This window comes from Panicum virgatum, chromosome 2K (genome assembly GCF_016808335.1).
Source record: "Panicum virgatum strain AP13 chromosome 2K, P.virgatum_v5, whole genome shotgun sequence".
Classification (NCBI taxonomy): domain Eukaryota; kingdom Viridiplantae; phylum Streptophyta; class Magnoliopsida; order Poales; family Poaceae; genus Panicum; species Panicum virgatum.
Genome location: NC_053137.1, coordinates 3,083,327 through 3,098,530, shown reverse-complemented (window position 1 = coordinate 3,098,530; position 15,204 = coordinate 3,083,327). Strand labels below are relative to the sequence as shown.

General features: G+C 46.4%; 4 protein-coding genes across 7 annotated transcripts; 2 read left to right on the top strand and 2 right to left on the bottom strand.

The window, feature by feature from the left end:
- Positions 1-354: 354 nt before the first annotated feature.
- On the bottom strand, positions 355-11,270 carry LOC120661222. 2 transcript variants are annotated; one of them, XR_005669828.1, is made up of 3 exons: positions 10,669-11,270; positions 4,242-4,438; positions 355-558 (listed from the first exon to the last, which is right to left on the bottom strand). XR_005669828.1 is itself a non-coding variant. In XM_039939983.1 (2 exons), the coding sequence occupies exons 1-2, from the start codon at positions 11,004-11,006 to the stop codon at positions 495-497; spliced, it is 402 nt and encodes a 133-aa protein (XP_039795917.1). In that variant the 5' UTR covers positions 11,007-11,264; the 3' UTR covers positions 355-494. The 2 variants fall into 2 exon arrangements, 1 of the variants encoding a protein (XP_039795917.1); XM_039939983.1 differs by lacking the exon at positions 4,242-4,438 and having other exon boundaries at positions 10,669-11,264.
- Positions 1,286-9,308, top strand: LOC120661212. Of its 3 annotated transcripts, none has more exons than XR_005669825.1 (4): positions 1,286-1,496; positions 1,849-3,714; positions 3,832-3,950; positions 4,052-4,112. XR_005669825.1 is itself a non-coding variant. In XM_039939967.1 (4 exons), the coding sequence occupies exons 1-4, from the start codon at positions 3,150-3,152 to the stop codon at positions 8,987-8,989; spliced, it is 999 nt and encodes a 332-aa protein (XP_039795901.1). In that variant the 5' UTR covers positions 1,558-3,149; the 3' UTR covers positions 8,990-9,308. The 3 variants fall into 3 exon arrangements, 1 of the variants encoding a protein (XP_039795901.1); XM_039939967.1 differs by lacking the exon at positions 1,286-1,496 and adding an exon at positions 8,730-9,308 and having other exon boundaries at positions 1,558-3,714; positions 4,052-4,106; XR_005669824.1 differs by lacking the exon at positions 1,286-1,496 and having other exon boundaries at positions 1,558-3,714.
- On the bottom strand, positions 4,560-8,175 carry LOC120661203. Its single transcript, XM_039939948.1, has 3 exons — positions 5,485-8,175; positions 5,256-5,374; positions 4,560-5,175 (listed from the first exon to the last, which is right to left on the bottom strand). The coding sequence occupies exons 1-3, from the start codon at positions 7,265-7,267 to the stop codon at positions 4,615-4,617; spliced, it is 2,463 nt and encodes an 820-aa protein (XP_039795882.1). The 5' UTR covers positions 7,268-8,175; the 3' UTR covers positions 4,560-4,614.
- Positions 11,271-13,141: 1,871 nt separating the features above from the next.
- Positions 13,142-14,671, top strand: LOC120659576. Its single transcript, XM_039937770.1, has one exon. The coding sequence runs from the start codon at positions 13,142-13,144 to the stop codon at positions 14,669-14,671; it is 1,530 nt and encodes a 509-aa protein (XP_039793704.1).
- The last annotated feature ends 533 nt before the right edge of the window (positions 14,672-15,204 follow it).

Sequence of the window (15,204 nt, the reverse complement as noted above, 5' to 3'; positions counted from 1 at the left end):
AATCCCGCAGGTGTTCCTACGTCCGACCGACGAGCCCCCCCACCCCCCCACTATTACAGATTCATTTTCACCGCCAGCCCTAAACCTATTTTCACCGCCGGTTTAGGTGCCGGCGGTGATATATCGGCGGTGAAAATGAGTATTTTCACCGCAAGTTTTCGTGCCAGCAGTGATAATACATTTTCACTGCCGGTCCCTGTTACGGGCCGGCAGTGAAAATAGAATTATCACTGCCGGTCCATGTTACGGGCCGGCGGTGGGGGGAGTGGTGACAAGATTTTCACCGCCGGTCTATGTTACGGGCCGGCGGTGAAAATAGATTGTCACCATTATCAAAATTAAACCACATTTCAATTGATACAATTCTCATCATAAGTACATAAATCTCACGAAGTAAACACATAGAAAGAATTCATTGTCACAAAAGTGTCACATGTTCATACACTGTTTACAAACCATAAGTTCATACACTGATTACAAACCACAACATTGGCTCAACATCCTTGTTGACATGTTTTCGACGACGAGAATTGAATCGTCCCAATCGTCCCATTATCCCTATATATGAGTAAATAATTCATGTGAACATAGATTGGAGAACACACGAAATGAAATTGTAATACGGGAGAACAACCTAAAATTTTTGGATTAAGCATGTTCAGTCTGCTAGTCGATCCTTTATCAAAATAAACCTATTTTGATTGAAATGCTGACTAACATTGTTTAAGCCTTTACTAACATGTCAGGCTGAAACTCTGCATTTAATTTGAAGCATCAAAATTACAACCTGTGTGTTATTATTGACACTGTGAACCTCCACAGATAGCGAACTAATTGATGTTACCTAAGGATTTCTTTTAATACTATGCGCTCTATTTTTAAGGCGTCGCCTAGGCGTCCAGGCAGTAAAAGATTTGGGGCGTCGGGTCGCTTAATGAAGCATGCGTATGGCGTCCGCCTTGACGAGGTAGGCATCCGAGCGTCGCCCAGGAGGCTGGGGCGGACGCTTCACACGCGGGAATCAAGGAACGGACGCTGCCTGGCGCCAATCTTTCCCGCGCGGAAAGAATCGACTTCCCGCGCGAAAGAATGGCTCCTGCGCGTTGCTTCCCGCCGTCCGCCTGCCGCGTGGGAAGAAATCGAGATAACAAGAGATAGGAAAGAGATAGAGAAGAGGGATTGAGAGAAGAAACAGACCTTTCCCTTCCCGCGCAGCCCGACCCTTCCCGCGCGCGGCGACTCCCGGCGGCGGCGCGGCGCAATCTCGCACGCACGACCCTGCCGGCGGAGCCGCACATCCATGCGCGCTGCTCTGCTTTCCTTCCGGCGGCGCATCTCCGTTCGATTGAAGCGGAGCGTGCCCTCCCTCTGCTCCAACCAGCCACCAGGAGGCTTGCCTGCCTCTGTTCCAGCCGCCTGCTCCACCTTGCCTGCCTCGAGCTGTCGAATCTGCTGGCCTGCGGCTCCGACCTACCTTCCGCTGGGTCACGACCAAGGTATGCCTTCCCCTCTCACTCTCCCCTTCCTCTATTTGCCCTTGCCCATGCATATATAAAACAGAGCACATCACATGGGTACCCTGTTTAGCTTGTCCACTAGTGCTTTGTTTATTTGCATGTTGATGTAGTACCATGGTGTCTGTAATTAGGAATTTAGGACATTAGGTGCTCTATTTTATATGTTAATTGCTCTGTTTCATGTGCCAAAGTGTGTTGTTTATGGATTTGTTCTGTTTTATATGCAAATATGCTAGTACAGTGGTCCTATTACTGCTTTCTATTCCATGTGCATGTGCTTTGTGCTGCTCCCTTTTAATAATGCATAGCTTTGTTTTTTGATGAACTGCAGACAAGGAATGGCTGCTACTGAGAGTCCAGCTTCTGTCAATGGTGAATATGATCCCACTACTGATAAAGCTCGGAAGGCAAAGTCAAATGACCCAGGCTGGAAGTATGGTTATTGGGCAAACCTTCAAGACCGAAATGAGGTGACATGCATTCTTTGTGGCAACCCACAGAAGAGAGGGATCAAAAGGCTGAAGCAGCATCTCGCAGGTGGCTATGCTGATGCCAAATTGTGCGAGAGTAAAAGACTCACTACTGCAATCAGAAAGGAAATGAGAGATTACTTGGAACAAAACAAGAGAAAGAGGTCATTGTTCCAAGATGAAGGAGAACAAGCACCGAATGTGGTGGAGGTGGTAGATGTCGAGGCTGATGCCTCAGTTATTCATCATCCAAGTTCAGGGACAGCAGCCAAACAAAGGCGTGCAACTTATCAATTTACTGCAGCAAAGACCAAGGCAGCAGCAAAGACGAACAAGACAGTTGCTGAGATGCTTCGAAAGACACCCGAAGAGTTGGTTGAAGAAAGATATTCAAAGAGCTATCAGCCCACAATAGAGGCCAGCACAAAGACAAAGGAGGAAAAGGAATATGTGGACCTGCAGTGGGCTTTATTGTTTTATGAATGTGGCATATCATTTAACGCAGCAGCAACAAGGCAATTTCAGATTGCAATTGAGGCCAGCATACAGTATGGTTCAGGTTACATACCTCCTACACCCTATGATCTTGGTGAACCATTGCTTAAGAAGGCTGTGAAGTTGACAAGTACCGCGAGGAAGGACCATGAGAAGGCCTGGAAGCACTATGGATGCACTTTAATGTCTGATGGATGGTCTGATAAGAGGGGAAGACATCTGATCAACTTCCTTGTTAACAGCCCAGAGGGTACTTATTTCCTAGAGTCTGTTGACGCATCAAGTGAGGTGCATGATGCTAATATGCTTGCTAATTTGTTGGAGGAGAGGATTCAGAAAATTGAACAAGATAAGGTTGTTCAAGTTGTCACAGATAATGGAGCAAACTACAAGGCAGCGGGTAGAATTCTAATGGAAAGAATTCCTACACTGTATTGGACTCCATGTGCTGCCCATTGCTTGGACCTTATGCTGGAAGAAATAGGAAAGTTGAAACCTTTCAAAAAATGCATTGCACGTGCAAGGCGTGTCACAACTTTCATCCATAGGCATGGTAGAATTCTTCATGCTATGAGGGAGAAAACAAAAGGCGATCTTGTGAGACCTGCAGGCTGCAGCCACTCGGTTTGCCACATCGTTTCTTACTTTGAAATGTTTGCATAAACACATGGATCCTTTGAAGTGTTTATTTGTTAGTAATGCATGGACTGGGAACAAATTGGCAAGAACTAAGGCTGGTGAGGAGGTGCACGACATTGTGCTCTCTACAGAGTTTTGGAATGGAGTTGAGGACTGCCTTAGAGCTTCAGGGCCACTCCTTATTGTTCTTAGGGTGGTTGATGGTGATGAAAAGCCTGCAATGCCAGAGGTTGAAGCACTAATGAACCATGCAAAGGAGAAGATCAAGCTAAGCTTTGCTGTCCAAAGCAAGAGACCTTTACTCAGGAAGATCATGGACATTATTGAGCGTCGTTGGGAGAACCAAATGGACCACCCATTGTATGGGGCTGCACTGTTTTTAAACCCAGGAAAATTCCATCCCCTAGTAGCAGCGAATGATGATGCTACTGTTGGACATCTAAAGGGTTGCTTCCTTGATGTGCTAGGAAGAATGGTGGAGGATGAGGAAACTAGAAACAAGATTGATGCTCAAGTCATGGACTACGAAAACCTTAGGGGAAATGCCTTCTCAAACAAATTGGCTAAACAAAACATTGAGAAAATGAACCCTAGTAAGCGATATGTTTACTTATAAATTATAATTCCAGCAAGTTTATATATGTCTCTCTTGATTTCAGCAAGTAAATTTCATTCCTATCTCTTAATATTGCTTGTATTTGCTATTCTAGTTGAGTGGTGGTGCTCATATGGTGGTCGTGCCATCGAGTTACAAAGATTTGCTAGGCGTATTGTTAGTCTTTGTGCATCATCATCTGGCTGTGAACGAAACTGCAGTACATTTGAGTTTGTAAGTTCCATTTCATCAAAATATTCATGGAAAAGAAACTACTGATGTGTGCAATACTACTGCAAATTATTCATTTTGTTTGCTATTTTTCAATTTTGTAGATCCATACAAAGAAAAGGAACCGGCTGTTGCATAAGAGATTGAATGATATTGTGTTTGTTTCCCAATGTTTTTAAGGCGGTAAGGCGAAGCGCGGCGACTCAGCCCTTTGAGTCGACTAGACGCTTAAGGCGCGCGGCAAGGCGATGCAATACAGATGTCCTAGCATGTAGGAAAAGAGCAGAAACATACCTTGTTGGTGCCAATTTTCCAGCTCTCTTCTTTCCAATTTCTCTTACTTGATTTAGCATGTACTTGCAACATGTTGTGAGTGATAATGAATGTAAGAAACAAGTTATAATGCAATTAATTAGCTATGTAAATATGGATCAAGTGTACCTTGTTCTTGCTGATGATTTGTGATCTCTTTTATTCTCCCAAGCACCAAGCTAAAAAAATAGAGAAATTTAGCAATATGTGGTCACAATTCACAATAGTAGTATATGGGCAAGTTCACAAGTAGCATAATGGGTAAAAATACAGCATAAGTAACATCAATACATTAGCCCATAAACTTAGATACTAGTGGGATAATTTGCAGCATAAGTAGCATAACTTAGATACATCAGTCCATAAAAATACAGCATAAGTAATATCTCTCAAAAGCCAACCCCAGCTCAAAAGACAACCCCAACTCAATATCCATCATCAAACTCATCATGGTTATTTGCAGCTTGCAATCCTTCCATGCTTTCTCCACCATCGGGAGGAGCATCTCAGAATCTGTCACATAAGCATCATCATGTGGGTCTTCATCTTCTTCCTCTTCATTGCCTAAACCTGATTCATCTTCATCCAACCTTGGGTTTGAATTTGTTGCACACCTACTGCTTGCATTCCTTGGGAGATTGCGTCCTCGAAGTGAGTTTGATGCACCAAGAGCTTCATCAACAGCAGCCCATGTGAGGTCATTTTCATCACACCCACGTGCACCTTGAGGGTGTACATACGACGAGTCAGCCCACTCATTATCCCAATCGAACTCTTCAATGACTAAAGGGTCAAAGCTTTTCCCTTTCTTCTCCCGCCTTATTTGAAACCTAGTCTTCATCTTTCGATTGTAGGAAATGTAGACAATATCATTCAACCTCTTATGCAGTAACCTATTTCTTTTTTTGGTGTGGATCTGAAAAGGGGGGAAGACATAAAGAGAATGGTTAACATGCTGAAACTAAACAAAAACTGAGCAGGGGAAATGGTACTCACAAACTCGAACGTGCTCCAATTTCTCTCACAGCCGGATGATGAAGCACATAGGCTAACAATGTGCCTAGCAAACCTTTGAAGGTCAATAGCACGACCACCATATGAGGCCCACCAATCAACTACATGACCAAATATAATCATATATTAGCAATTATGAATGAAATGGACTTGATGCAATAAATTTACTATTATGCAAGCTGCTGAAATTACATGTAAAAACATGACTTACGAGGACTCATTTTCTCAAGGTTTTGCTTAGCTCTTATATTTGAGAATGCTTCTCCTCTAAGGGCTTCATAGTCCAAAGACTGGGCATCAATCTTGTCTTGGGTATCTCTATCTTCCACCATTCTTCCAAGAACTTCAAGGAAGCAACCTCTTAGCTGCCCAACAGTGGCATCATCATCATCTCTTATGAGGGGATGTAATTTTCCTGGGTTCAAATACAATGCAGCCCCATACAAAGGATGGTCCATTTGCTTCACCCAACGCTTCTCAATAATATCTATGATTTTCTTGAGCAATGTTTTCTTAGTTGGGATAGCAAAGCTTTGCTTGATCCTATCTTTTGCTTGATTCATTAATGCTGCAACCTCTGGCATGGCAGGCTTCTCATCACCATCAACCACCCTAAGAACAATGAGAAGAGGGGCTGAAGCTCTAAGGCAGTCCTCAACCTTGTTCCAAAACTTAGTAGAGAGCACAATATCATGCACATCCTCACCAGCTTTAGTTTTTGCCAATTTATTCCCAGTCCATGCTTCACTGACAAAAAGAGATTTCAAAGAATCTCTATGCTTGTGCAAACTTTTTAAAGTGAGGAAAGCTGTGGCAAACCTTGTGACTGCAGGTCTCACAAGATCAGACCCACCTGTCTTTTCTCTCATTGCACTAAGGATTCTCCCATGTCTATAGATGAAAGTTGTTACACGCCTTGCACGTGCTATGGGCTTCTTAAATTCCTTCAACCCTCCTATATCTTCTAGTATAAGATCCAGACAATGTGCAGCACATGGGCTCCAAAACAGTGAAGGAATTCTCTCCATTAGATGCTTACCCGCTGCCTTGTAGTTAGCTCCATTATCAGTGATAACTTGAACGACCTTTTCCTTTCCAATCTCCTCAATTCTTTTCTCCAACAAATCAGCAAGCATATATGCATCGTGGGCCTCGCTTGATGCATCGACAGACTCTAAGAAGAAAGTCCCCTCTGGGCTATTGACAAGGAAGTTAATCAAATGTCGTCCCCTCCTATCAGTCCATCCATCTGACATGAGAGTGCAGCCAAAATGCTTCCATGCTCTCTCATGGTCCTCCCTCATGGTACTTGTCAACTTCACTGCATCTTTAAGCAACGGTTCCCCAAACTGATATGGAAAAGGAGGCTTGTACCCTGAACCAAACTGTGCTGTTGCCTCAACTGCCACCTGAAATTGTCTTGATGCTGCTGCATTGAATGGTATGCCACACTCATAGAAAAACAGGGCCCATTGCATATCCACATAATGATGTTGCTCCTTGGTCTTAGTGCTGGACTGAATTGGGGGCTGGTAAGACCCTTTACGCCTTTCATCGACTATTTCTTCAGGTGATTTTCTTAACATCTCAAGAATTGTCTTGTTTCCCTTTGGCTTTTCCTTGCCTTTGCTCACTACTACAGCCTTGAATGAATAGGCTGCACGCCTTTTCTTTGCTGCTGTCCCTGAACTTGGCATCACTTTAGAGGCCTGGGATTCAACTTCATTCACAGGTGCACTTGCCTCTACCACGACCACATCTGCTTCTCCATTCTCCTCTACCTGCTCTTCCTCATCATCTAGGTACATTGGCCTTTGCCTCTTGTGTTTTTCCAAGTAATTTGTCATCTCCACCCTAATCTCTGTAGTAGTTTCGCTGCATATTTTTGAATCTCCAAAGTTTCGCTGCATATTTTTGAATCTCCAAAGCCACCTGCTAGATGTTGCTTCAGCCTTTTTATGCCCCCATGAACCATTGTGCCACATAGGGTACATGTCACCTCATCTCGGTTACCAAGGTCTGCCCAATATCCATACTTCCAGCCTGGGTCCTTAGACCTTTTGGGCTTCCTGGCTGGATCAGTCTTGGGATCATATGCAGGGTTGACAGAGGCAGCTGGAGTTGCCATTTTTTGTTGCTAGATAGTACATGAAAAGAGCCAACCACCATAGACATAATTAAAATATGATGAGGACAACAGTGCATATTAAAAGATCAAGCTAGCAGACAAGATAGAATTGGCCAGATTAAACTAATCACTTAATCAGGTGAGCACATAGTTCAGAGCACTAGACAGCCAAAGCACAAAGCACAGAGTAAATTGAATAAGAAATTAGCAGAGCACCATGGATCAATCAATAAACTAAACACAATGTACAGGCCTACAGGGCACAAATAGTTGAGCAATGGGCATAGCAGTATAGCACCAAGTTGTAAACAAAGCAAAGCAGAAAGCAAAGCAGTGGCATCGCAATTAGTAAACAAAGCAAAGCAGAAAGCAACAATATATAATAACAGAGGCAGAGAGTACAGACTAAAGCACCATCGTTTGAGCTGCTAGAATGGACTGCACTCAAGCCTGAACTTGGCCTTTTGGTACCTTGAGGACCTAGCGTCCATAGCAGACAGACCGAGGGCATGGCGAGGTGGGGAAAAGAGAGAGGTGGAGAGGGGGGACTCATTTGAGGGCTCACCGACGCTGGAGGACCACGTGAATGGCAGATCTGCTGTTCGTGGCGCTCGATGGCCGGAGGTTCAGCGACTTGAGGAGGTGGTGGAGGTCCAGCTTATTGCAGAGCGGAGGGGGATGCGAGAGCGGCAGAGTCGGCGGCGAGCGCGCCGGGGAGGCAAGAGCGGAGAGCGAGGGGGAGGGCGAAGCGGCGCCCAGGCGCGTGAGAGCGGCGGCGGCGAGCGCAGGTGTCGAGCGCGTGAGACTAGAGCAAAGAGAGGATTCCTGGGCTCCTTGGTGGAAGCTGCTGGTGAGGAAGCGGAGAAGAGGAAGGAAAGGACCGGCAGAAGATCCGCCGGAGTCGGAGAAGGGGAGGGAAAGGCTAGACGGAGGCTGTCCGCCGCCGCCAACCTTCAGGTGCGCCGCCGCCCTCTCTCCCTTTTCTCTTCTTTCCCTATCTGAATCTCAGCTCTCGCCCTTCCCCCGCGCGGGTCATCCTTCCGCGCGCGCGCCTCCCCGCGCGGGTCGCGTTTTCCCGCGCGCTCCTCCCCGCGCGGGTCGCGCTCCTCCCGCGCCGCTATTCCCCCGCGTGCTCCTCCCGCGCTGCGATATGGCGTCGTCTTCTACCCGTGAGGCGTCCAAAGTCGCCATATAGCGACTAGGCGACGCCAAACTACCTAAGTCGGACGCCATACCTCGGATTGGTAAGTCGAGCGTGACGCGACGCCCAGTACCTGGAGGGCGACCGGACGACTAGGCGACGCCTAGGCGACGACTTTTAAACATTGTTGTTTCCTACAACCGGAAGATGAAAACTAGGTTTCAAATAAGGCGAGAGAAAAAGGGGGGGAAAGGCTTTGATCCTTTGGTCCTTGAGGATTTTAATTGGGACAATGAGTGGGCTGACTCATTGCATGTGCCCACTCAGGGTGGTCGTGGGTGTGGTTCTGACCTAGGCCTTACATGGCAGCTAGTGGATGAAGTTGTTGGTGCAACAACATCACTTCAAGGCCGACATTTTCCAAGGCAAGCAAGAAATTCAACATGATCTCAAGCAGTTGAAGAAGAAGAAGAGGAAGAAGAAGATCCACATGATGATGCCGATGTGAGCGATTGTGAGGATGCTCCAGCCAATTCCAATGATGAAGACAATGGGGCTTCTAACACCATTGATGAATTTGATGATGGATACTGAGATTTGAGAGATTTCAGATCTGTGCTTTTCAGCTTTTGCTACTTTTGTGCACTCAGTGCAGCACTATTTAATTTGTTAGACTATTAAGCTTGTGGTTGGTGGTGGACTATGAAGTATTGTACTATTGCTGCTTAATGTCAGTTTGTGATGCATGTACTTGGTTACTGGTTGTTGCTCATTATTTCTTAGTTATAATTTGATGTGGTATGTCACCATTTGTTGAGATTTTTGCTGAGTTCTTACTACTGACCTGTCCTTATTATGTGTAGGCTACAGTTTGGGGGAAGAGAAGGCAAGACACTGGATGAAAAATGGGCACAACAAATGGCAGCAACAAGGTATGTATAATTGTATATACTTGTGCATTGCTACTAAAGTCTATGCTAGGAAGTCAGTAAGGCGTCGCCTCGCCTCGCGCCTTAAGCGCCTTGGCGGCAAAGCGGTGGCATGTCGCCTCGCCTCGCCTTACCGCTTTAAAAACATAGACTATGCATCAAAAACTATTTCTTTTAGCTAGTGGAGTGTTTTGTCAGTACACTTCAAGTACAGCTATGCATAATAAACAAGTAGAATACACTTTCTAGCAGTAAAATAGTAAGCTCAAAAAACTCAACACACTAACCAGTTAAGTATAACTAGCAGAACCTCATAATACAAAACCTCAGCTCATTCAGTGAAGTACAACTAGAAAACCCCCATAATACAAAAGTTGAAACTATAGTGATCATAAAGTCTGCTCATCAATGGTTATTTGGAAAGAATGCAGTAATGTTGAAACAATAAATCAGTCGTCTATGAAATGAACATTTGATGAACTACAGTAGCAGCACATACTAAAGCATAATCTGCTACTAGTACTGCTACTTTTATTTATATTGTGTATCAGGTACATTGGATAATTCATAGTGAAGTGTTTTGTCCGTACCACGATTAGGGAGCTATTCTAGTAAATATGCTCCTGTGGATTCCAAAAGCTAAAGTAAAACATATTTGGAATTGCTCGAGCATGATTTCACATCTCCTAAGCATAGTTTCAGTACTAACAAATAAAGGCCAGCTATTTTCAAGTCAACACCAAATAAAAGTTCAGAGGCAGGAGCACAAGCCCAAACTGCCCAGGCTGATGCTGGAGCACAAGCACAAACTTTGCAGACTGATGAGGGACCAGATTCTGATGAAGATGACGATCTGCCACCGCTAGAAGCAAATACAAACAGGAATAGAGTAATAGACCATATGAACTGTATTCTGACTCAGACAATAGTTCTGATTCCTTAACAAATTAGATAGTAACATGCAATTGATGTTGTGGTATACAGTAGTGTCTGTTTCCGAAACAAATCAGGCTCGGATGAAATATACTGTGACATGATTGTGAATGAACGGAAGCAGCAACAGACAAAAGAGCCGACCCCGTGAATGCTAAGCTAGTGCCATTTGTTTCAGCTATTGCAGGATCAGTGGACGGATGACCACCACCACTGACAATAACAAAAGCAGAAAGCCAACAATGGCAACTCCAACTGTCTCACCTCTTGTTGAGGTCGCTGCCGGCCTTGCGCGCTACGGCGTCGAGGCCGTGCTTCTCGATGGTCTTGAGGGCCTTGGTGGAGCGCAGCTTGACGAAGCGCCTGCCAGCCTCCCACCACAGCTTCTTGTACTGCAGGTTCACAAACTGCAGGCGCGAGCAAGAGTGGCGGCGCCGAGGGGTCGAGGGCGTGGGATCTCCTCGTGACGGCGGTGCGGCAGCTCCTCGCGACGCGGCGGCGCGCGACGGGGGCGCGCCGGACCTCCTCGCGCAGCAGCTCGTCCGGGGCCCGGGGCGGGGGAGCTGCGTCGGGCACGGAATGGAGGGCGGGCCGGGCGGCATCGGGGTGGAGGGCGGAGGGCGGGCCGGCCGGCGCGCAGGTGGGGCGGCGGCGGAGGGGATGGGCGTGGAGGATGGAGGTGGCGGCGCCGTGGATGGCCTAGCTGCCGCCGGAATCGGGCCCCCCCTCCGGTGGGATGCCGTGGACGCCGATGGGATCCCTCGGGCACAGGGGGCGGCGGCGCCGGGGTGGAGAGAGGAGGGCGGGCGGCGGCGCCGGGGTGGAGAGAGGAGGGCGGGCGGCGGCGCAGGGGTGGAGAGCGGAGGGCGGGCGGCGTGCGCAGGGGGCGGCGCCGCCGGGGTGGAGAGCGGAGGGCGGGCCAGGGGCATGTTTCACGGGCGGCGCAGGGGTAGGTTTCACGGGCCATGTTTTATTCAATTTGGCAATTGGCCCATCACCACCGGCTGTAACGGGCCGGCGGTGAAAATAATTTCCATTTTCACCGCCGGCCCCAACGACTTTGGGCCATACCGGCGGTGAAAATAGTGGTAGTAAAAATAGTTTCTGTAGTAGTGCCCCCGCCCCCCGTTGAGGAGCTGCCCGCGTGCCAGTCGAGGCCTGCCAACTGCACGCCAGTAGCTTCACGGGCCGCTTCGCCGCCAAGCTGCACCAGAATTGTCGTTCGGTTGCTGCTCCACAGTGGTGGCAGACGGCGGCGGCGGTGGCTACTTCGTGGAGAAGATGGGCAAGGAGTACCAACACCACGGCGGGGTGTTAGAATCGGCATGGGGCGCAGCCACTTCTGGTGATTCTTCGAGGGGAACGACTCCATCATGCACCTCAACTACCCGCCCTACCAGCGCCCCTACGAGATGCTCGGCACCGACGCACGGCCTCCCACGGGGCCACGACGGCCAGCGGCGCATGGCCTCATGGCTGCGTGGACGGGGCGATGCTGCTCGGCCTCATGGCACTACTACAAAAACGATTTGTAGCAACGCCTCATTTTCTTATGGGCGGACCAAAAAGTCACCCGTTCCTATAAATGAAGCGAGGGTAATGTAGAAATGGTCCGCCCCAAAAGATGGCATCTGTAGGGACGGCTGACCCCTCTGCCGCCCCTGAAAATGGCAAGTTTATATCTTAGGGGCGGGTGGGGGGTCAACCGCCCCTACAAACAATCATTTTTAGGAGCGGCTCACCCCCCCATTCGCCCCTGAAAATGCCCTCATTTTCAGAGGCAGCTGAGGGGGTGAGCCACCCCTAAAAGTATCATTTGTAGGGGCGGCTCATCCACCCACCCACCCCTAAAAAGGTATATAAAAATCTGTGACCTTCTTCCTCCTCCCGACCTTCAATTATTGGCTCGGGAGAGGTGCTTCGCAAGATCGAAAAAAAGAAAAAAGTGGGGGAGGTTTTCAACTCGATTTCCTTGAAGTTTGGGGCTCTAGGAGGTAAGTTGATGCTAATTTCTTGTCATTCCTAAGCTCTTTTGTTAGATTTGTGGCTCAAATAGTGCTCTCTTTTCCACTAACTAGCTCTAGATCTCCATGGTGTGGATTAGCCATTTGAGACACCATTTGCCTCAAACTTTTTGATGAAGTTGTGCTATTTTAGATGGAGAACAAGATTATCTAATCATTAGTATTAGACCTACATATTTTAGCCTCATTTCTAAGTAAAGTACTCACTAGATCTATGGAGGAGAGAGAAGAAGATTTATTTTTTTTCCTATTTTCACTCACATGCATGATAGATTTTTTTTGCAAGAAATTATGGTACAATAATATGTTTGGTTTCTATTTTCTTATTTAGTACTATCTAAATTATATTTTATTAATATCTACGCTTATAGATTAGTATGTATATTTGCAATGCCATTTATGGTTATTATACTTGGAGAAATGAATTTATGTTTTCCCTAATTATTTACGTAAATAGTTGCTTTTTTGAATTCATTTAAATTATTTGTTACTGTTCGGAGATGGATAGGACATGAATGTACACTGCAAAAAGGACATATGCCTATTTTCGTGGAGAGTTTAACAAATTTATTCAAGTTGCCGAGAACCACGCAAGAAATGAGAAGACACAGCTCATGCGTTGTCCATGCTTTGACTGCAAGAATTTGAGAGTATTCAGCAACCCAACTACAATCAGATCGTATGTGATAGTGAGGGGTTTTGTCAAGGACTACATGGTCTGGAAGCAACATGGCGAGACTGGTGCTCCACCTCCGGCGAATAATCCATTGAGTCAAATCGTAGAGGACGAAGATTTTGACAGAATGGTTAGTTCTTATTTTCATGATGGCGGAGATGATGATGGTGTTAGTGGATCCCATGGTGATGATGGTGATGCTGATGATGTTGGGGTTAGTGGATCTCATGGTGATGATGTCGAGTGTCCCATGGATAGTGATAGTAGTGATGATGAACTTGATGATGGTGATTTTCTCGGCCAGTTGTTGCGCCACACTAAAGCGGAGGTATTGGTTGCTAGTGCCCGGGGGTTAGCAAACTTCGAGACGGTGAAAAAATCTGCTGAGGAACTTATTTATGACTGCTCGAAGGGATGCCCGAAACATTGGACCGTGCTTCGTTTCATACTTGAGCTGTTGACTCTGAAGGCTAAGCATAGTTGGTCAGATGGTAGTTTCAATGATCTGCTACGTATCTTGACTTGGTTACTTCCAAAGCCAAATAAAGTGTCAGCCAACACATACAGAGCAAAGAAGCTTGTCAGCCCGTTCACCATGGGTGTGGAAAGAATCCATGCGTGTCCTAACCATTGTATATTGTATCGTGGGGACACTTTTAAAGACCTGAAGAAATGCCATGTATGTTCCGCAAGTCGGTACAAAAACAATGCTGGATACTGTGGTGATGACAATCAAGATCCAACCAATATGAATAAGGGGAAGGGGAACGTGGCGAAGAATAATAGTACTGCCTCCATTGAGCTAGATGACGCTACTTTAGGCATTTCTGAGAAGCCGAGCCGAATTCCCGCCATGGTTATATGGTACCTCCTAGTTTCCGATCGCCTTAGGCGTTTCTTCTCGAACCCAAAGGATACTGAGCTGATGCAATGGTGGCATTCAGATAAGCGCAAAAAGGGTGACAGAAAACTTCGACATCCAGCTGATGCTCGGCAGTGGAAGGAATTCGATGACAAGTACTATCTGGAATTTGGGAATGACCCAAGAAATGTTCAGTTCGCGCTGAGTACGGATGGAATGAATCTGTTTGGTGAAAGAAGTAGCACCCACAGCTCATGGCCAGTGATACTGACGATGTGCAACCTGCCTACATGGCTGTGCCAAAAGAGAAAGTATATTTTGCTATCCGTGTTTATACAGGGCCCCAAGCATCCTGGCATCGATATAGACATTTTTCTTGAGCCTCTGATGCAAGAGATGGAAATTTTATGGAAGGAGGGTATCGATATATTTGATGGTTTTGCACGGCAGCCCTTTAATCTTAGAGCTATTATATTCATCACTGTTCATGATTATCAGGCACTGTTTGTTCTGTCAGGACAGATCAAAGGTAGGACGGGATGCACGGTGTGCGTGGATGACACCGTATCGTCTTTTCTTGAGGGTTCTCGGAAGGTAGTTTACCTTGGATACAAACATTTCTTGGTTGAAGGGTATAGGTACCAAAGTAAGAAGTTCTATAATCATTTTGATGGCAACCCTGAATTCCGTTCTACTCCAGAATGACGAGACGGGCATTATGTTTTCAAAATGGTACGAAAGGTCTAGGTCATTTATGGGAAGAAGAAGGAAGATGAGAAGAAGAGAAAGAGAGATAAGGAACCTATCGAAGGCGTACCATTCAAGAAACAGTCTATCTTTTACAAGTACTTGCCGTATTGGGCAGATCTTGAGGTCCGCCATGCAATCAATGGTATGCAACTCAAGAAGAATGTGTTTGGTAACACAATTGGGCTCCTTCTGGAGACATCAGCCAAAACAAAGGATACATACAAGTCACGACAGGACTTGATAGCCATGAAGATAAGAAAAGACTTTCACCGTGTTGACAAAGGAAATGGTAGATATGAACTTCCCCCAGCTAGCTACAACTTGACACGTGATGAGAAGAAGGCGATGTGCGAGAGCTTAAGAGGGATCAGAGTCCCGAGTCGTTTCACATCCAACATAAGAAAACTAGTGTCGATGAAAGATTTATCACTATGCGGCTATAACTATCATGATTGTCATGTGTTGCTTACGTTGTTCCTCCCCATTGC

What these genes read in the sequence shown, in the direction of transcription:
- LOC120661203 (XM_039939948.1), bottom strand. Translation starts at nt 7,267, where the DNA reads ATGTACCCTATGTGGCACAATGGTTCATGGGGGCATAAAAAGGCTGAA. An exon ending in CCTTGAGAAAATGAGTCCTC is followed by an intron (nt 5,375 to 5,484) that starts GTAAGTCATGTT and finishes TTGGTCATGTAG; the next exon opens with TTGATTGGTGGGCCTCATAT. An exon ending in ATTGGAGCACGTTCGAGTTT is followed by an intron (nt 5,176 to 5,255) that starts GTGAGTACCATT and finishes CCCCCTTTTCAG; the next exon opens with ATCCACACCAAAAAAAGAAA.
- LOC120661212 (XM_039939967.1), top strand. Translation starts at nt 3,150, where the DNA reads ATGGATCCTTTGAAGTGTTTATTTGTTAGTAATGCATGGACTGGGAAC. An exon ending in ACTGCAGTACATTTGAGTTT is followed by an intron (nt 3,951 to 4,051) that starts GTAAGTTCCATT and finishes TCAATTTTGTAG; the next exon opens with ATCCATACAAAGAAAAGGAA. An exon ending in GAGATTGAATGATATTGTGT is followed by an intron (nt 4,107 to 8,729) that starts TTGTTTCCCAAT and finishes TTTTAAACATTG; the next exon opens with TTGTTTCCTACAACCGGAAG.
- LOC120659576 (XM_039937770.1), top strand. Translation starts at nt 13,142, where the DNA reads ATGGTCTGGAAGCAACATGGCGAGACTGGTGCTCCACCTCCGGCGAAT.
- LOC120661222 (XM_039939983.1), bottom strand. Translation starts at nt 11,006, where the DNA reads ATGCCGCCCGGCCCGCCCTCCATTCCGTGCCCGACGCAGCTCCCCCGC. An exon ending in GGCAGCGACCTCAACAAGAG is followed by an intron (nt 559 to 10,668) that starts GTGAGACAGTTG and finishes ACTCATATATAG; the next exon opens with GGATAATGGGACGATTGGGA.